The following is a 22,504-nucleotide window of genomic DNA, read 5'->3' on the forward strand; positions in this document are numbered from 1 at the left end:
GGATGAGATCCAAACAGGGTTACAAAAAAAGGAGCATTGGATCCTCATGGGGACTTTTGCCGTTGTCGTCTGCAACATGAGGGAGAGATTTGATAGGCATTTGGAAAGTAAACAAAATAAAATAAGTGTCAATCCAGTTTCGCTGTGCATGAATATGTAACCTGCTGCCTCACAGGGATATCCACTATGTCATATACATATCAATGGCTACGCCACAGACGCCATACACACACCCATCTAACCTCTGGGGGCAATGTTTTTTTATTTTTGCAATGAAAAATAACTTTGAAAGTCATATTTGCTTTTTCAGTGTTCAAATATTTACCCTTTCTCTACTTTTTTGTCACTGAAACTAGACTTTGGAAGGAGGAAGTGATGTTTCGTCAAGAAACAAAACAAAGAAAAAACTTAAATAATATTAGGAAAGCAGGAAGTGAACAAATGTAACAGTTACTGATTGTAAAAGTGCCAGATGGAGGGGTAGGATTTAATAAGCTTTGCTTCTTCCTACTCCTTTTGGACATGTGGAACTGGGAACTGATTATGGGATGCACTCAATTGGAATCTGATGCATGTTCAAATGAAATAAAACAATTACAATTATCAAGAACTCTCCCATCTAGAACCTAACCTGACATAATAATAATAATGCTAACAACAACAACAACAACAATAATAATAATAATAATAATAATAATAATAATAATAATAATAATAATAATAATAATAATAAACAGTTATTGACGTCATAAAACAGCCACTGTTGTGGCCGTACCCAACAATGAATCCTCGACGTCACTTCCTGTCCAAACGTCTGGAAGACATTTATTTCAACACACACAAGCACGAGTTGAATTTTTGTTTTAAGTAGCTCATTGTCGCTGTTAATATCAACTGTATTGGGTATCATGAGTGTAAGTGGTACGACCCAGGGGAACATGAAATATTGAAGGAGGACACAGGAGGCTGGAAAAGCAAGTCACCAAAGTTTAGTGCTAAACAAACTAAAAAAAAACTAATGAAAACCCCCTCCCATGGCCAAAGAAAAAGTCATGATGCACTGAGATGAACGAGCCAACCCTGTCACCTCACCTCAACCCCTTACAAAAAAAAGACAATTAAATCTTTAAATACAACCAAAAACAGGAACCAGCGCTATGCCAGCAGCCTGTACCAAGCTGTTGAGGGGCCCTGGAGCATGCCAAGGTGGGAATGAGCTTGCTGCAGAGGAAAGCAGACAGTGGAAGGTGGGGAGCGGAGACCATCAGCACACAAGCAGAACTAAAACAATGTGCAAACATAAGAAGATAAGATAAGATAAGATAAGATATTCCTTTATTCATTCCTCAGTGGGGAAATTTGCAAAGGCTCCAAGAATGGTAATAATCATATTTAGAAAGTCAGGAAGAGGTTTTATATGCTCTCACAATGAAAATATTCTCTTTATCCAAAAACATGCTAGGTTAATTGGCGACTCCAAATTGTCCATAGGTATGAATATGAGTGTGAATGGTTGTTTGTCTATATGTGCCCTGTGATTGGCTGGCCACCAGTCAGCCTCTCGCCTGAAGACAACCCTTGTGTGGATAAGTGGTACAGAAAATGGATGGGTGGATGGAATAGACTCCGACTTTGCCGAAATTCATTCATTCATGAAGCGTGGTGGCAGGAAGTGAATTCACACTTTTTTTTTTTTACTCGATATATTCTACACGTGGGTTTTCATGCCAAACTTGTGATTGCTGCCCACTGGTCTTGTATGTTGCAGTCGCTGCCAGACTGGTGCGTTCTGTCATACTCATCACAACACAATCGCATGGGGATGCTATTATTGTGTTCATGGTGGAATATTTCACTTTCTTCACTTTACTGATGTGCGTCCACTGGTGTATTTGGTTGATCTGCTCTTCAATATGATGTCATGGAAAACTTCATTTCACTCATGTTTTATTGTTGTTTACTGGCTTTCATTTTGTTACTGGGTTTTTTAAAAGAAACTTTAAGGCCGAGTGGGAGAACTTGCCGACAGGTCTTTAGGTAATTGAAGCTTTTCTCCACATACACACTGCCCTGACGCAAGAATGCGGAGGTTACACAATGGGATCGTTTCTCAAGAGGCTTCAAGTAGCTGACCCCACAACGTCCTCAGAGTGATGGCTTGATTGCGTCACATGCGTCCCAAGAAACACATAACACTAAGGCAGGGGTGTCCAAACTTTTTCCACAAACTGAAAAATGAAAAGACGCAAGAGCCTCGTTGTTATGTCGTCAAACAACACATGTAGATAAGAGAAGAAAAAAATTAATCTCGCCTTTGTGATAGAGGTGAAAAAGTCTATTTTTAGTATCAACTTTGGTCTTTTTTCCACTAAATATATCCAAATATATCAACTTTCTTCTTGTGAATGTTATTCTCATAATTAGGACTATATTCCCATAATATGTTTACTTTATTGTTATAACATTATTACATTGTCCACAACCTAATTTTCCAAAGAAATACTGATTTATTTGTTATCTTGTTTTTTTTATAATATCATGAGTCTTTTTTAATAGTTCAACTTGATGCTACTATAATCATGTTGTTGTTCCTTGCAGAATAATGATGTTATTGTCATAAAATTACCTTTTTGCAATACTGTCGTCTGTCAGTCATTGTGATTTTTGCCGAGGCTGCACTTTGTCACTCGAGAAGAGGAGGAGAGGAGTGGCAAAAAAAAAAGCCTCAAACAGGTTTACTGTAGCCTGTGAGCAGGTTTCCAAGCAAACCGACCATTTGCATGTCAAAACTGGAACTCACACCCTCTGTACTCATCACACTGCTCATCATGTTCAGACAACTCCCTCCAGTCTTTGTTGCTTCCAGCCTGACCGTAGCTTCCTCAAATATTGAAGCAAAATACTGACGCCTGAAGATAAACCTCACTGGAATATATCTGGGAGTAGTCAAGAGGATTTCCCTACTCTAAATGTAAGTTACTTATCTTACCGTTGTCTGAGAAGTGACTACTCTGGGATGAAATACATCAAATCAAGCTACACAATGTTTGCGCTTTCTTATATTTGAATAAGGTAATCCTGACCTCAGTGTTAAGAAAGTAAGCCATTTACAATATAAATAAGATTTATCCTCCTGTGCATTGCTTTAAATGTTTTCTGACGTTATCAGAGTTGAGTGTAGGGGCGGACAGGAAGTGACGCTTAGTGTGGCTTACATCTGCAAGAAGCCCGTGTCGAGGTTTTATTGCACCTGCTCCGACAGAAGAACGATGTGGAGGTGGTTGATCAACAATGTCCTTATGTCCTTAAAAAATAGGATACTGTCGGCTGCAATCGGAACCCCCGCCCACCTCCCCCCCACACACACACAGTCAAGACTCAGCTTGTCAAGTTTACAGGCCGAAATCAAAAAATGTTTTAACATTACTAATACAGTAACTCTGCCATTGGCTAGCGACTAGTCCAGCGTGTATCCCGTCTCTCGCCTGAAGTCAGCTGGGATGCTGGGATAGGCTCCAGCATACCCACGACCCTATTGAAGATTCGTGGCATAGAAAATATATGGATGGCCAAAAGTAACTGCCAGATTGTAACAGTATCCTTGAACATGTTAAAGGATCTGCTCCTGTGATACATATACATACAGTAACTGCCACATTGTTAAAGTATCCTTGAATATGTTAAAGGATCTGCTCCCGTGATACATATACATACAGTAACTGCCACATTGTTAAAGTATCCTTGAACATGTTAAAGGATCTGCTCCCGTGATACATATACATACAGTAACTGCCACATTGTTAGAGTATCCTTGAACATGTTAAATGATCTGCTCCCGTGATACATATACATGCAGTAACTGCCACATTGTTAAAGTGTCCTTGAACATGTTAAAGGATCTGCTCCTGTGATACATATACATGCAGTAACTGCCACATTGTTAAAGTATCCTTGAACATATTAAAGGATCTGCTCCTGTGATACATATACATATAGTAACTGCCACATTGTTAAAGTATCCTTGAACATGTTAAAGGATCTGCTCCTGTGATACATACATATACATGCAGTAACTGCCACATTGTTAAAGTATCCTTGAACATATTAAAGGATCTGCTCCTGTGATACATATACATACAGTAACTGCCACATTGTTAAAGTATCCTTGAACATGTTAAAGGATCTGCTCCCGTGATACATATACATACAGTCCCTGCCACATTGTTAAAGTATCCTTGAACATGTTAAAGGATCTGCTCCTGTGATACATATACATACAGTAACTGCCACATTGTTAAAGTATCCTTGAACATGTTAAAGGATCTGCTCCCGTGATAACTAAGCTGTATTATGTTCCCTCTTTTCGAAATGGCTTTTTCAAGTGGTATTTCTATTAAGTGTTTTAATGACCTATATTTTATGATCTTCATATGGGTGTATAAAATGACTTAAATGTTATTTAGGTATGAGTTCTGACTTACACTAAAATTCTACTGAGGTCAAAGGAGCAAAACCCGAGGACCACCTGTACTACAGTAACTGTACCTCTATTTATCCAAGTAAATATCTCGTTTTCTTGTACAATTGCAAATATTTGAAAGAATCCCCTCGAGGTTTGGCAAAAGCATGAACTCAAACCAGTCCACAAAAATCCAAACTTGCATAATGACAATCATACTGCTACCAAAAATGATAATACTAATAATGCGCCAATTCCTATGCCATGCATTATAACATTATAGGACCTACATAGGACTATTGGCCCTGCATAGCTTCATTTTCTGATGTTGCGGTGCATCCTCTGATGACCCCTGCTGCCCCCTTGAGTGTGTGCACCTCACACTCGCAAGGCATACAACGGTACAACTAATTTATGGCTAAATTCCATGTCAGAGCTACTACTGATTGTTTAAATACTGTGCCGCTGGTTTCGGGAGACACAGAAAGCGATCAGTGGACTCACAACGAGCTTGTCAACCTACTGTAAATCACAGGATGTCATTACATACTGTAAAACAGTACAGCAATGTAACAGTCTGACACGCAATGGAACAGTCTGGCACACCGTGTATTCTTCCCAATAGCCCTAAACTCACCCCACAGCAACTTTAACAGTGAAGAAGTATACCTAATAAATATACAAATGTACCAATATGAGTTTAAGGCTGCACGATGAGTGGTTTGCATGTAGACCAAGAGATCGGGAAGACCTGGGTTAGATTCTCCGAGTTTGCATGTTCTCCCCGTGCATGCGTGGGTTTTCTCCGTGGGTTTTTTTCCACCCACATTCCAAAAACATGCCAGGTTAATTGGCGACTCCAAATTGTCCATAGGTATGAATGTGAGTGTGAATGGTTGTTTGTCTATATGTGCTTTGCCATAATAAGGATAAGCGGTATAAAAAATTGATGCTTTTAAAGCTTTCCCATGACTATTAAAATATTCAGTTTATCAACATTGAGTCCTATTTCACGGAAATTCGCTTATTGCAGCCAGGTCTGTAACCAATTAATGGTGATGAAGGAGGGATGACTGTAGACTAATTAACTCATGAAGTGGAAATAAAGACATTTGTGCATTTAAAGGAAAACAATTAGTATTTTTCCCTCCAAATACAAGTGAATGTCTTGATTGATGTTTATTGCCCAATTGATAGCCACTGATGAGGTGGTTCTCATGAACACACTCCACAAGGTTACTACTCGTGCTCTAGACAACCACAGATATGCATGGAGGAGCACTTGCCTCTCATTTAGTGAACATGACCTTAATTGAAAGTGCACGACAAGTAAAGATAAGGGAGTTTCTTCAACACACAGAAAGTAGAATAGGGTTTATTGGCAAATATTATTATGTGATGACTGACTGACTGATCACAAACAGAACACAATTTGTTTTGAAGTACCGTACACAATTAAAATGTAAAAACCTTCACCCTTCAAAAGCCTTATCATTTAAAAACAGACTGATTTCATGTGCCTGAGTATTGACAGTCGATGACAAAAATGCTGTTTAATTTCGTACTCAGTGATAAAATGTAATCTCCCTAATCCTGTTTTCATTTTCTGCAACAGGTGTAACTGACGCGGCCTTCAACGATGGAGTCTTCTGAGTTTTCTTCGCTATCATCCTTAAGAGGAGAATATGCATCCGGGGATTACCTGCAACCACACTACAAGGAGTCCTATCGACTGGCCATTGACTGTCTCCTGAGCGGGGGCAGGGACAGTTATGCTGAGTTCCTTAAAGGAGAACGTATCGGGAGTTTCCTGTCTGAGGAAGAGCTCGGCTTCATCACTACCAACGCCAAGCAGCTCCCACCTCAGAACCATGTAGAGGAAGTCACTGAACCGACGGACAGCAGTCAATCATCCTCTGGAACATACTGGCCTGTCCACTCGGATGTGGACGCTCCCAATTTAGACTTGGGGTGGCCGGAGGTTATGCATGAAAACCTCCAGACCAACATAGATCTCCTTTATCATCCCCCAAGACAGAACAGCCCCTCCATTAAAGAAGTCATTCTCAAGCATATCCGGGATGCAAGACAGGTAAAATTCTGCTCTTCTGAAAGTGTGCTCCCTTAAGCCCTGGGGGGCCACGCTACCCTCAGACCTTCAGTGTGCAGCAGTGGCAGGGAGTGTCTGCTGGCATTTCATGGCCTGAATCCAGTTTGACAACATCTCTCATCAAGGGAGTGTGGGAACTCGCTGCTGCTACTACGGCATTAAATCCTTTACATAATCAATGACTCACTAATGGCCACCAGACTATTTGTATTCTGTTGCATGGAGCCATGCTGCGCCTGCACTTAATTAACTCTTCTACACTTCAGTTCCATTAAAGTAGGGGAAACTGTTACACGAGATGCCTGTTTTTTGTCTAATGTTTACCTTTAATGGCTATAGGAACTGACATCCTGTCTAAACAAATCGACTCTTCAGTAATAAAGGAGCTGAAAGAAAGGAGTCATCATTACCCAGCAAAGCAGGTTAAAATGAAGTCGTTTTCCTACCTCATTAAATGCAGCCGAGACATTGATTTGTTCTTTGTGACAAATGAATTAGCATGTATTCAAGACTTGCATGAAAGAAATGAAACGGCCGTCAGTGAGATGAAAAATAAAAGCTAAAATATTTAGGGGCGATATCGGGTTGACTTGGGGATAAAAAAAAAATATATTATTAAGAGATCATTATTTGTGTGGGTTTCCTCCGGTTTCCTCCCACATTCCAAAAACATGCTAGCTTAATTGGCTGCTCCAAATTGTCCATAGGTATGAATGTGATAGAGCTGGGATAGGCTCCAGCATCCCCGCAACCCTAGTGAAGATAACCAGTACAGTAAATGGATGGATGGGAAATCTGAATCTTAACATCACTTTTACCCCGTTTTTTGACTCAGTTAACAAAATAACATAATAATAACACATTATTCTGTTACAACTGTAAAAATGTAAACCAAATGTACAAATGTAAAACACATTTTATTCTAACCATCAACTTTCTAATAAACATGTACCTTGCCGTTTACAATAGAATATGGAAGAAAAAAAAAAAGTCAGCGGCAATGACATTGCAGTATTGCACCAGTTAGGTGGTGACGTCGATGTTTACCAATATGCTACAATAAGTTTGAATGCTTATTTGTTGTTGGAACCAGAAATGAGTGTTATGAATGTAAAATGTGACAGAAACACCGGGTGACAAGTAACAAATACATGTATTTGTATTCGGATTGAATGGGTACACATTTGGTACATTCGGCATTGCGATGCAGCTCCAATGTAATGTGACTAAACAAGAACTACTACATGTTTATTTTTTATTTGAGAATTTCCTGCCAGCTAGGAGACCCGGGTTCAATTCCACCCTCGGCCATCTCTGTGTGGAGTTTGCATGTTCTCCCCGTGCATGCGTGGGTTTTCTCCGGGTACTCCGGTTTCCTCCCACATTCCAAAAACATGCTAGGTTAATTGGCCTCTCCAAATTGTCCATAGGTATGAATGTGAGTGTGAATGGTTGTTTGTCTATATGTGCCCTGTGATTGGCTGGCCACCAGTATAGGGTGTACCCTGCCTGCACCCCAAAATGAATGAATGGATGAATTTCCTGCCAGCAGATTACATTTGCACGAAACACAACTCCAAATGGTGGCATTCATACCAAGTTACATACCATACAATACTGTCTTTGAACTGAAACCAGAGAGTTGAGGGTGAGGTGTTTATTTGTCTTCAGCGGATGACACATGAACTGAGGCAAGGTGTCTATATACATAAATACAGTAGGCCCCTCACCCATCTCCATGTATCACACGTGGGTCACCACACGTCACCTTTACTGAGCTGTTGACCACGTATCCCCTTTCTCCTCGCAGGTCATCGCGATTGTGATGGATATGTTCACTGATGTCGACATTTTCAAAGAAATTGTTGATGCATCTATACGGGGATTACCTGTCTACGTGCTTCTGAGCGATTTCCACCTGAAACATTTCCTCACAACGGCTGAAAATCAAGATGTTAAAATTCAACAACTGAGGGTAAGTGCACTTCTAAACACCGAGCGTCTGAGATATACTCCACAGCTTTAGTCATGGATGTTGTCCCCATCATCTTGTTCCCCCTGTTTTGCCTCTCATACCTTCAGCCAATCAGCCCAGTTGTATCACCCACTTATGTCTTGTGCTCTCATTAGCTCCGAGAGCATTTTACATGTTTAAGTTCAGCCATTGTCAGGGCCTTTTGTGGTTGACCTTGTCATTTGTTTAGCTCCTCCTTGGCGGGTGTCCTTGTCATTATTTTCAAGTGCCTTTAGGAGTGAAACGTGAAACCATACTCAAGATGTCTTGGTGGTTTTTGCGCCACAATTTTGTTGTGTCAAAACGGTGCAATGATAATAAAAGCCTATTATGTATTTTTTTCTCAATTTATGTGAAAATATATCAAATGTTGGGGAAGAAAATGGTAGAAAATGGCGATTGTGTGTAAATAAACGCACCACGAGCTGCCATCCCACCAATAATCCTGACCAAACGAACTGCACTATTTCACTGTGGGACCTCAATTACTGACAAAACGCTGAGCAAACACAAGCAAAGAAAGGAGGCACAACTGAGCCATAAACCTACAATCTTCTTCCTGATGGAGGTTTTAAAGCAAGTGACGGCAAATGGCTACCAACATTACAAGCATAGTTTGCCGACAGCAAATAATGAAGCAAATTGCAACATTCTTCTTGTATGAGTGATATATGTAGCCTGCATGCAGAATATGTGGGCGCCATGGCTGGAGTGGCCGTGAAGATGATACTTGAAATCCCATCTGTCCCATACGTACGGTATCTCTACCCCGAGATTGTTGATTTAAGATAGAAAACATAAGATATGCTTTGACATTTTAAATAACGCCAAGATTGCTTTCTTGCACGGAGAAGAGACTCTGCATACTCAATTATTCCTTCTTTTATTATTCAGTCCGTCACAAGTCAACTGAGCTTGGCTTCGCTGATACCAATATTTTGGCAATAAATAACACACTACTGATATCAGTTGTCAAAGCAAACATTATAATGATTTGTCTTTATGCAAAAGTAGCAAAATATAAAATATCAAAATATCAGTTAGAACTAGAAAAGGGAGAAACAAGCCTTTTGTGAAAAGATGCATTTCAAGCATGACTTTCATTTTGGCTAAAATATTGCAATTAAAACACAATTTTCACATGAACTGAACTATGTGGGTCTATAAAGTTCCCCTACATTTTTGTGTGGTATGCAACATGACAGCTGTCTTTATGCAAGGACTTCCTTTTCCTGTCTCGTGTGATTCTCCATCCTCTCATGATGCATTTTTATTCTGTTTTTAATAGCATCAAAATTAAATGCGAGCTCTAAATACCAATTATTTTCCGAGTTGATTAATCTGAAGCCTGTCTTTTTGTTATCGTTATGGGCCAAATTATGATGAAACAATCACAAACAGTTGTTGCTTGGTACACAACATATCAGAGAAGAGGCAAAAATGTGCATCGCTGTTTTCAAAAATGAGTGTGAATATCTTGTTTTGCCTGAAACACAAAAATAATAGGTCTGCGTTTATGGATGACAAAGGAAATTAAAAAAATTTCATATTTGAAGGGCTTAAATCAGAGCATATTTTCATTTTTTAATCACAAATGAACACCTGTTGAATAATCGATTCATCGTTGATTTATCGATTCATTGTTGTCTTAATGCAACACTTTAGCGTTTGCTCACTCACTTTACTTTCCCTGAGCCGAGCTCATTCACCTTAGAAGTATGGCTACCAAGATGCTGAGTAGGCAGCATGATGACCTTCACCACTATAAAAGACCACTCCACTTGAGCAGTATGCTCTTTCTCATCCAGGTCACGGCACAAATGTAACCAGCCTGGTCCACCTCTGTGCGCACTTAGGGCTCAGATCTTGTGGGGGCTTGTGGGGATGATAGGCCAAATCATGGGGAAAAAAACTTTGTTTTAGGAGATATCCGCCAACGTGGGGACAGGGCCTAAGGAAAGGAGGACCGTTCTGGTTGAAATAAGTTTCTTTGTCTGTGTCTAGTTTGATGATGAAGTGTTATAATTCCTATGTATTGGATCACAAATGATTTTGTTGATCTCCAGAAGACACACATGCACAAAAAAAGAAAAAGTAGTCGCCTCACAATCCCATTTTTCTGCTCGCTTGCTGGTGTGTTGCAGCTGATTGACACATTGATTGCACCGCAAACGACGTATGTAACTATTGACGACCCCATGTGACTTGTATTCTTTTCTTTTTTTGACAGAACATGAGGGTACGCACTGTGAAAGGCGAAGAATATCTGTGTCGGTCAGGGACTAAATTTCATGGAGCATTGGAGCAGAAGTTTATCTTGGTGGACTGTCATACAGTGATTTACGGCTCCTACAGGTGAATACAACTATTGCAGGCCATCCTTTATGATTCATGTTTGGACTGAGGTGTGTTCGATATCTTTCAGTGTACCAGAGAACAGATATAAATCATCAGAACTAAGGTCAAATAATATCTTTTTTTTTTTTTAAATACGTACCAGTACGTCCTTGACAAATGTTAACCATGTGTTATCATTTAGTCTTTGGGTTTTTTGCTGATACATCAGTCTTTTCTTCTTAGAGACACTGATCGATCTGTTGGTGGGCATGGTGATTTAACCCTCCTCTTTCATTTTAATGCATAAAAAGGATCACATAACATTTGGTTATTGCATCAAGGCTTTTTGACTTTGTCAGGAAACTATTTCAACAAAATAAAACCCAAAAAATCATTTTTACTACATTTTAAAATGGTCTGGTTGAAATTATGGCCACTGTATTGTTAGGGTTGGTTTCGACCCGGTTATAATAATATGACTATAAAGCAATATTTTGAGCCACAACTGAGATCATAAGTGTACAATTAGCCAACACAATGACAACCAGCTCCTCTTCTCATCATGGAAGCTTCAGGGGATTCTCATTTTGACCGCTTTTCCAGGATACCAGCAGAAAAACAAGGTCCAGACATGTTAATTCACTCATTTGACTGACAGCTGATTTCACGTTTACAATTTGGATCATGGAAAGAATGGCAAGAAGTACAGTGAACCAAGATCTGGACCTGTTCTGCTTTTTGATTTCAGCTTATACTAAAGTTCTGTTGCTGAAAACAATAATTTTCTTGACATTAATATATATGGGTCAAAATTCACTCGAGCACCATAGATGTTTCTTTAGTGATTAACACTAAAATGAGAAAATAAATAAAACTAATTGATTTAAGAGATATGTTCTATAGCCCTCAGTAATAGCCAGGTAACAAAAGAACCTTCAATTTATTAATATGATTCTTTTGAAGTTCATTTTACCATTTTTGGAAATTGAAATCAAGGGGTATAGTGACAAAAAAAGGCCTACATACCCACACCAAAAGTATTAAAACCAACATTTTGATAGATGAGGAAGCCTAAGAAGGTAACCAAGACACGAGAAGCAAATTTGATGATAACTTATTGTTTTTAGTGTATTTTATAGCTGATTTAATACATGGGTCAAAACCGACCTGTTAACATAAGAGATGATACCAGAAAGCCAACACAAGAGGAAGGTTAAAACACTACCCAAACCTCTTTTCTCTGTGCATTTATACACATGCATGCTCATACACGCTCTATAGATACATTTCTCACGTTGTAAAGTAACCACATACTGAAAAAAACAATGGTAATTGTACATATACTTTATGGAGAGATATTTCCTCCACACTGAAAACTAACCACATTTTTGTTTGTTGACAGCTTCACCTGGTCATGTGGAAGGATCAATCTGAGCATGGTGCAAGTTATCACAGGGCATCTGGTGAAGTCTTACGATGAGGAGTTTAGAACTCTATACGCAAGGTCCACCGTGCCAGCTGAGCTGTGCCAAACAGAGGGTTCTCTCCCCTCCAATGGTCCACATGATCTGCTAGTCTGGCCAAAGTATTCTTCCCCTTGTAGCCAAATCCTGGACCGTCGGGACCAGTTGAGGCACACACTGGACTCCGTCTACCGGAAGACCTGTGAAAGGAATCTGCATGAAGATAATCAACTTAGGCCTTTGATAGAGCATGACATCGGTTTGCAGAAGCACATGTCCCAGCTTCAGTCTGCAGAGACAATCGACTACTTGAAAAGGCACAGCTATGCCGGGGAGAGACAAGATGGATACGTCCCACAGAATATTCGAGGCCGAGCAAGTAACTGGAATATTACTCGTGAAACAGCAATCGGGATGAACCACTATCCAATGGATAATAACTATTTAGTGCCGCAGATGTACAGGAGTCAAAAGCTTCGTAAGTCCTACAATGGCAATGACAAACAGATTCTATCCCTGCAGCAGAACATGCCAACGCTGGAAAAAACATCCAAGTCATTCATGCGCACATGGAGGATTGAGTCATACCTGAAAAACCCAGATGGAGAGTCGGACTATTTGGATCAATTTGATCGACGAATGAGGTCTTCCCTTGCTTTTAGGCCGACCATACCGGAGCAAATGGAACCCAGCACACACATAAAAAACACACCTTCTGTAGGTAATGCTTCAACATCGATACACAACCCTTTGCACTACTCCTCGCTTCAATGGAATCCAACTGACAGCAACAGATTAAACAACGAGGAATTCATAATGAAGAGAAAAAGCCTGCAGATTTTGGAGGACTGCAGCGGAGCGAAAAGCTCTTACCCGTCGTCATATGCCAGTTTAGGTAGGGTGAAACGTGGGCAGATCATCACAAACCCTGACCTCCTCACAAACAGCTGGAACAAAAGGCACAGTGTGGCAGATCCCAGATCAAACTCTGCCTACACGCAGGACTCCTCCAGTGCTATGTACGGTGGTTTTGCTAGAATGCAAATAGATAGAGGCACCGCTGGAATCAAGCATGGAGTATATGGCTCAAATCTCATTGAGGATCAGAGGTCCATGTCTCATTATGATGTCAAGAGCCCTAGCACTTCCAGTTGGCGGCAGCAGCCTTCTCGGACCGTGTCTGCTGCCACGCTGGATAGGGACGGTGAGGATTTGACAGTTAAATCCAGTCGAATGGGCTCTCAGCAATTTCTAAAGAAGAGCACCCAGAAGATAAAGTCCTTTTTGAACATACCGGATAAAAAAGAGCGCCAAGCGAGAACAATAGAAACGCCGAGTGTGACATCAGAGGGCAGCACGGACACTATAAAAGCTGATGATGACAGCGCCACCGTTGAAAGTGAGGTTAAACTTCACCATAGCAACTCATCCATCGGGCAATATGGGAACCACACGGCAGATGAGAAGTATTCCAAACCGCGATTTACAACTGAGGGGCACCGGAAAGCACCTCAGATGCCTGCTTCTGTAGCACAAAATGAGGCTGACATCTCTGACAAGAACAATGAGGTACCTGGTTGGAGGAAAGACAGGAAAACAGACAGTCGCTTGTACAGCAGATTCGAGCCTTTCTGTTCAGTTCAAAAGAAGCAACCTTCACGCTCTCCAGTCAACTCTCTGGAGAAAACCAAAACCAAAGGTGAGGTAGCCAATGACGTCAGCCTCGCCCGACTGGGGAGAGGCCACCACGAAAATAAGCTTGAGAAATTCTTTCACAGAGTGGGAAACCTCATCCACAAGAACAAGTAGTGGACTTTGAATTGGTGTCTTTGTAACATGTCGGTGCAACAACACGTGTTGGTCTTTTTTACTCTCTGTACCATTGACAGATGTCTTGAGAAACTTTGGACTGTCCAGTCTGTACTTCCACATCGGATTCAGAATCCATGCCGTATGCTAAAAGCCGACATTTTAAAAACATAGACCAAAGTCCTTCTAAGCACTTGGGAGTGAGACCAACCACAGTGGAGTGGGCGTCCATGGAGACAGGCTGTGGGTGTAATAAATTAAAACGACCAGTTTCACAGGAATCACGAAATCCAAAGAAATACAGCTGAATAGGTGCAGATTCTGGAAGAACTATAAAGCTTTGTGTGCCGGTTATTGTGTGTAGCTGCTCTATGGGAGTCCACAACTCAATACAAAGGCCCAAAATTTGAGCATAATGGGTCCCCTCTAATAATGAATCACACTTTGCGGACATTCCGCATCGTGATCAGGTGTGGAACCAATTAACCGGATGACTGTATCATCAAAGCATTTTGAATTGCCTGAAATAGTGATATAAATAATATGGAGGACTAAACAGACCACACCGATATGCAGATATGGGAACTCTGATGAACCTTTTTATGTTAAAATTGCCTAAGAACTTTTCAAAGTTTATGAGCTGTATAATGTTTCATGGCGCCTTTGTCTGAACGCAGACGTGAGATATTAAAAGACATGTTAAGATGTTTCGGCAAGACACCAGGCCATCTGGAAGGTAATGTTGTTATGTATGTAATGTCCATATGTTCATTGTATTTGTACAGTACTGTTGTATTTACATTGAAATGCTTCTGGCAAACACTGTTTACATTATTCAATTTTATGGCGCACTGATTCACCGTACAGCACGTTTATCTGCAGAAACATAGAGAGACCTGTAGAAAACCCACAACTTGAATTACCACGTTTCACGCAGTAAGTAAGTCAGACTGAGGTATACAAATCAATCCATTCAAGTAGTAGCCAACTTGTGTCAGTGTTGAGAAACACTGAGTGTCGAAAAAATAGCAGTAATTAAAAGTCAGTCGCCATCCTTTCTGTATTTATCAAGGGTTTATGAATATATATTTTTTCTACTGTATTCAATTGCAATGCGAATGTTTGACTATAAATGCATTTTTCAACCTGAACAAACTGTACTGTTTAATTCAATGAGTAGTGCACATTTTAAGTGTGTTGTAAATGCACATACATAGTATGTACAAAACGTGTACATATGAATTTACACATCAGTAGCCATTTAAGTGTTCAAGGACTCAAGGGGATGGGTGACGCTTGTGCAAGGAACATTTCTGAATAGCATTACACGCACAGCATCAACAATACAGCATGAAGTACCCAAGTGAAAATACTGTATTGTGGATGGTGCAGTCACAGTACATACTATACCAGACATGGGCAAATTACAGCACGCGGGCTACAAGTTTGATAGAAGTTTTGTACATGCACATTTTGTTTAGCTGTTGTTTTAAGAAATCTAACTTGAATAAATGATGTTTTTGTGAAGCTTTTTTTTCCATTGCTTAATTGTAATAATACAGTAAAGTCTCGTTATATCGATATTGTCGGGAGTCGGAAAAAATATCCATATAACCGGACTGTCGATATATCCAATCCTGCGCCGAACTGCATTAAAAGTGGGCAATAATGCACTCTTCTATACTATAGAACAATGTCGAGCAGCTTAAATCAATCTTTGCTTAAGGATTTCAATACCAAAAAAGAACACGGCGAACGGCTGCTTCCAGTCAACTTTATTTTTCACACTTCCACCACCAGAGCGCAGCACACACACCGATTCCCGCACTTCCTGGTTCACAGGTCATGCTGAACCCGCCCCACATAGCTGGCCAAACACATGCCTGCAACAGAAGAACCAACTGACATAGCATACACACCTATTCCAACGAAGACACAAGCGTACAAATACATGTATTTAATTGTGTTGTATTCAGATATCTTTTTATCGCTTGCAATAATCACTGTTTTTCATATGTACATGTTGGCGTTCGTGGTTTCTCTCGTGTGTATAGATTCTATACACACGAGAGAAACCACGAACGCAGTTGGTTCTTCTGTTGCAGGCATGTGTTTGGCCAGCTATGTGGGGCGGGTTGAGCATGACCTGTGAACCAGGAAGTGCGGGAATCGGTGTGTGTGCTGGGCTCTGGTGGTGGAAGTGTGAAAAATAAAGTTGACTGGAAGCAGCCGTTCGCCGTGTTCTTTTTTGGTATTGAAATCCTTAAGCAAAGATTGATTTAAGCTGCTTTTGTATCGATATAAGCAGACCAAATTGGCTGGCGGGAGATGAAAAGGGCATCGTAGTAACCGGATTATCATAATAACCGGGTATCGTACTAACGGAACTAATTATATCATAAAAGACTAGAAATTTGCGGGGAAATGAAAATAGTATCGTAATAAGCAGTAATTCGTTATAACCGATATCGATATAACAAGACTTTACTGTACTTTTACTCCTCTTACTCCCGCTTTCTTGTCATAACAATTATTTATTTCTCCTTTTATAAAAAAAATAATTTATATGAAGCATAATTTAGTCCATCCACCCCATTGACCCGGCCCTCCACATTATTTTTTGTTTCTCATGTGGCCTCTTTGTAAAATGAATTGCCCATCCTGGGTATATTATTCTAAAGATAGAGTCGTGTATGTGTATTTGTTCTGTAAGGTACATCCTGGACTGGCTAAATACAACACACTCTACACTGCGCTCTACACTGACAACTCAGTATTCATTCACGCTATAGTCAAACACTGGCGATGGTAATCTCCATTTGTAGTCAACGGCTTCACCGACCATCACCAAACATCCACTCACATTTATTCTCCAGTGGGAGTTGCACTGGAGGCAAGGTGGGTGCCCAATGACACAAGAGCAGCGCCTGGGATGGAGCTGAGTTAAAACACACCCTGGTTACTGGAGGAACTGCTCCACCTCCTGAGCTACTGCTGCCCCCTGTAGATCAGGTCATATACACTCAACAATAATCTGGTATCTGGTGTGGCCATCATTTGCTGGTGCAAAATATCTACTTCACATACTACACGTACTTCACATACATCAGGTTGTTGATTGTGGCCGGGAAATGGTTGTGCAAAGTTGCTGGATATTGGCCGGAAATGGAACATGCTGTTGTATACGTCAATCCAGAGCTTCCCAAATATGCTCATTGAGTGACACGTCCAGTGTGTTTGCTGGCCACGCATGCTCTTGATGCGCATGTTGGGGGGGTTGAGGGAGCTGCTGCTCCTTCACATTGAGAGGAGCCAGCTGAAGTCAGGGATGCCTCCTGGACGCCTCCCTGGTGAAGTGTTCCTGGCATGGCCAACCGGGAAAATGCCTTAGGGCAGACCTAGGACACACTGGAGGGATTGTCTCACAGTTGGCCTGAGAACACCTTGGGTTCCTCCCAGTAGAACTGAAAGAGTCGGCTGGGGACCTGAAAGTCTGGACTTCCTTACTGAAACTGCTTCTCCCGCAACACGGACCTGAAAAAAAAAAGACAGCTACTCCTTAGTGCGCTAATATTTCTCCCTTAGCAAGTGGGTATAAAAGTTCTCTCAAAAGATTCAGTTGCCTTGGCTGTACAGCTTAACTTTGGAATAAACTTTTTGGATTCTGCCTGGAACTACTCTACAGTTCCTCATTTCAGAGTTTTATTTGACCTTCAACACTTAGATATATTTTTACCTACCGAAAACCTTTGAGAGGACTCAGACTCCCACACTTAGCCTCTTGGACTTCGATCTTGGATGTGATCCCTCCTCTTAACAGAAAAAATCTTCTATCTCTCAGAAGAAACTTTAAATAGGACCTGAAAATAATTTCAATGACAATTAAAAACTGTTTAATATCTTGTAAATATGTTTTGTAACATTATAAGAGCCCCCTGTACATGAAATAACATCAATGTTGTAACCTTTACATTTGTATTATCCGATGTAGTAGATACTATAATCGGTGAAAATAAGACATGTTGCTAAAAAATGTTGCTTCTTTAATGCAAAAATACATGATGGGAAAGTAAAGTATATTTCAGTATTACTTTAAAGAGCACACTCTTTTTACTCTTTTACTCTGTAAGTCAGAGACGCAAGTTCTTTGAGTGTTAAAATATTCAGATACACCTGAGAGACTTCAGATTTTCCACCTCTTGACACTGACATTCCCAACCATCATGGTGAGCCTTTTCTTTCCACTAAAAATGCAGCTGACCTTCAGAGTGTATATTTAACACTATAGTGAATGCGTTCCATCAGGTACATTCCATCGGGATGCTTCTCTACAGCACAGAGTGATTATTATTTGGAATTATTATTACTTATTTGTGATATCCGTACATATAGTTAAGTATTCATGTCATTTTATAGATTTTATTGGATGCATTAGAGCAGGGGTGGGCAAACTTTTTTGATATGACAAAATTTACGGGGGGTGGGGGGGGGGCAGGCTATATATTTTACACGTAACAGTCCACCTGGTATTATTGTATCTGTAAAATTGTCATGCAATCTGCTATTATTATTTATTATTTTATATTTATATTTAAATATTTTTAAAATAATAAAATATTATAATAATTACAATAAAAATTAAAATAATTATTATATTAATTATTATTATTAAAATTAATTATTATATTATTATTATGTAAAATATGCAAATATAACAATAATATTATATATAATTAATATAACAATTAGCATTAATATAATAATTCGAATAATCATAATAGTTCTTATAATAATTATAATAATCTAATAATAATAATAATTATTATTATTATTATTATGTGCTTGTGTCCCTTTTTTCAGGAGCACTTTGTAAACAACAGACCATGTCAAAAAACGAAATTGATAAAACCATCAAAAGGTTGGCTCAGGCCATGATGCCAGGTTGTATGTTGAGTTTAAATGAAATACTTTGGAAAGATTGGGCGGGCCGTATTCAAACACTTGGCGGGCCGGATGTGGCCCCCAGGCCGTAGTTTGCCCACCCCTGCATTAGAGTATATCGACCACCAGTTTACCAATCTTACAAAACTGTGGTGAGACCAGCCATGTTGTTTGGTCGAGAGACGATGGCACTGAGGAAAAGACAGGAAGCAGAACTGGAGGAAGCAGAGATGAGGATGCTGAGGTTCTCGTTGGGAGTGACCAGGATGGATAGGATCAGGAAGGAGTACATCAGAGGGACATTACATGTTAGAGGCCTTGGAGATAAAGTCAGAGAGGCCAGACTGAGATGGTTGGGACATGTCCAGAGGAGAGATAGTGAATAAATTGGTAGAAGGATGCTGCGTTTAGAGCTGCCAGGTAGGAGGCGTAGAGATTTGGTGTGGCGACCCCTGAAGGGAAAAGCCCAAAGAGAAAGAAGAAGACCACCATCTGAACTACATGAAGACACAAAAAAGTGGCAATTTGGAAATGAAATTGAAACATAATACAAATGTGTCATACACACTATATTCAACATTATGCATGCCAACCTGTTGACCTACTGACAGCAAGACCGGCTGATGGAATAATTGCTGTTTTCATCAAGACATAGTTCCTATAATCAAACTACCATATCTTGAAATAGATGTTCCATCTGAAAGAGTGTTCACATGCTCATTGGTGCATTACATTACATTGTCTGCTTGATGTCGTGGTGATTTAAAACCATGCACCGAGTTCCCACACTTCATTATCTAAGGCCATGTCCACACGGGAATGCTCCTGGGACTTTTTTTTGGTTGAGAAAAATTTGTATCCATACTGTACTATAAATAGAGATGGGAATCCAGATGGGAATGTACGACTGCACACTGGTCCAGATTCACGAAAAAGTCGATCAAAACTAATTTTTGAGTGAATTCATTGTAAATCAGCATGAAAATGATCTATAAGCAAAAACATGACCGTATCTCTTCATTTTACCTCAAAAACCGAAAATAACGAATGACTTTAGTTGGCCAACTTTCACAAAAACACTGACTTGTACCAAAACTTTATAAGTCACATCATAAAACACACTGAAAGTTGGTAACTTAACGCCTTCCACTTCACATCATATCACACACTAAAAGTTTATCCCCCGCGACCTGAAAGACAACCACCACCATCAACCAGGGTCTACAGCTCTACCGATGGAGCTCGAAGGAGGGCCAGGACCTCTGGCGGAAACTGGTCCGTGGCCTTGTTCGTCGGAGTCTTCAGCTTCCGCATCCGGAGGGGGCTGATCAAGGGGTCAGAACTCTCAAGAAGACGGTGGAACAGGTCGGTGTTCGACTGAACCCGGGACATCTGGCGCGAATGGTGCTCCCGGATGGCCTTGAAGTCCTTGTTTCTTGCTTCTTGGGCTTCCTCTGACATCGCCCCCAGGGGAAGGAGCATGCCGGCGGAGACAGCGGGAGCATGGATCAGGAGCTTGTGGACCGACTGTGGCATCCTGAACCACCCATATAGGCTGACCAACATCCTGGCCGTCTCAACCGCGTACACGCCGAACCGCTCCTCGTCGAGGTTGAAGTTGGAGGACGCAGCGCGGAGGAGGTGGCTGAAGCGGCGGATCAGGGTGGAATCAAGGCCCAGAATGTCCGCAGACGTTTCGTGCTCCAAGAAGAAGCGGCGGGCAGAGTTCCCATCGTTGGTTGTTCCAGATCCGCCAGGAAGGGGTTGGTCGATTAGGAGCCCCAAACGCTGACGAAACTCGGTCTTGATCCGCTGCTTCTGTTCCTTGACAATCCGCTGCTTCTCCTCTCCATGGGCCTGCCACTCGCAGAACGGGAGTCTGTACGCGATGTGAAGGAGCATCTCCATCGACCGGATCCAGCAGTGGAGGGTGGAGATTCCGTGCTGGGTCCGGTCTCCAGTGGGCCGGGCCAGAACTCCGTCGATATCGTTCATCTCGGTAGGCTTGGCCAGGCAGATGCTGCAGACCTGTTGCGACCGGATGTCCTGGATGGCGTTGTGGACCTTGCCGTCAATCATGGTTAATGCCATGTCGTGGCGGACGGAGATGGTGGCGTCGTTGGTGAGTTGGACGGTTGACGGCGTGAGTGACTCCACCTCCTGCTTGAGTTGGACGTAGGTGGAGGTGGTCAACTCCCTGGAAGATGAAGCTGATCGGACGACAGAAGAAAGTGGAGTTTGGCTTCGGGTTTGCCCAGATCACTCGGCCATCCTCGGTCCGGAGCCGCAGAGGGACCATACTCGCCAGGAACATGGTAGAGTCGTCGACGTCCGTTGACTGTCGATGGCGGTAGACTTGTTGACCGGTAGCACCGTCAAACCCGTACTTAGAGGTCAGGATCAAGGAGCCTTGAGCTGCCGACGATTGGATGACCGACGCCTGGAGCGTGCACAGCCTTGACGCCGTGTGGTCAACCAACTGCTGCACGGGGACAGAAGCGCCACGGTCGTCGACAGCAACTCCAGCCGGATGGCATCGTTTCTTGGCATCCAATACGAAGTTGTACGGCGGGAAGATGTCGGCGACGTGGTCCTTCGATGTCTCACGGACCACTTGGTACGCAGCTCGCGTCATGTTGGTGTTGAAGAGCAACACGAGAGCTTCGTCGGCCGACAGCATTTTCGGAAGCGATGGAGGGGGTGCGCGGTACGATGCCTGCACCACTGTAGGGTCCGGGCCATCTGCTGCCATCACTTTCTTGATGATGTCGGCTTCGGTGTGCCTCCCCTCCTTCCTCAGAGTCATCTGAGACGCGTACGCCAGCTGCTCGCCGGTAAATCCTTGGTCGAGGAGCTGGGACACGCTGCGGCGCCGGGTGGGGGAGGAGACGAGGGAGAAGGCAGCCGGCATCTGCGACGGTCGTCCGCCCCTGCGGCCATCCATCGTGTTGTCCTGCTCGGGAGCTGGAGGTTCCAGGCTCGCCACTGGAACAGATTCGCGAAGCCAGACTTCATGTTTGTTGAGCATCTTCGCGAATGACCGTCGAATTCCTGGAGCATCCCAGCGTTGAAGTATCATCTTCCGTTGATAAAGAACGACGTCCCGGATGACGAATCGGTCAGGCACACGTCCAGGAGGAACCGAGAGACACAGGAACTCGACACCAGCTTTCAATGCCGCGTCCGACATCAGGAAACCGGCTCCCAGCATCGCCTCCAGAAGCCCCCGACGGGTGGGGGACGTCATCTCATGGAGTGGATATGAAACGGGAAAATCCAGTTTACTCCTAAAGTTGCAAAAAGTGGCAAAACCTTTTCCAACCAAGTAAAGAGTGATGTCGTAGGTATCACATGATGTTGATTTGAGTCTG

At 41.8% G+C, this 22,504-nt stretch overlaps 1 protein-coding gene across 1 annotated transcript; it reads left to right on the forward strand.

The window, feature by feature from the left end:
• The first annotated feature begins 2,795 nt into the window (after nt 1-2,795).
• fam83b (family with sequence similarity 83 member B) lies at nt 2,796-15,654 on the forward strand. The gene is made up of 5 exons (XM_058058038.2): nt 2,796-2,971; nt 6,075-6,551; nt 8,380-8,544; nt 10,814-10,938; nt 12,323-15,654. The coding sequence occupies exons 2-5, from the start codon at nt 6,099-6,101 to the stop codon at nt 14,190-14,192; spliced, it is 2,613 nt and encodes an 870-aa protein (XP_057914021.2). The 5' UTR covers nt 2,796-2,971; nt 6,075-6,098; the 3' UTR covers nt 14,193-15,654.
• Nucleotides 15,655-22,504: the final 6,850 nt, after the last annotated feature.

Source organism: Doryrhamphus excisus, linkage group LG20, assembly GCF_037039965.1.
Source record: "Doryrhamphus excisus strain RoL-2023G ecotype Guam linkage group LG20, RoL_Dexc_Guam_v1.1, whole genome shotgun sequence".
Classification (NCBI taxonomy): domain Eukaryota; kingdom Metazoa; phylum Chordata; class Actinopteri; order Syngnathiformes; family Syngnathidae; genus Doryrhamphus; species Doryrhamphus excisus.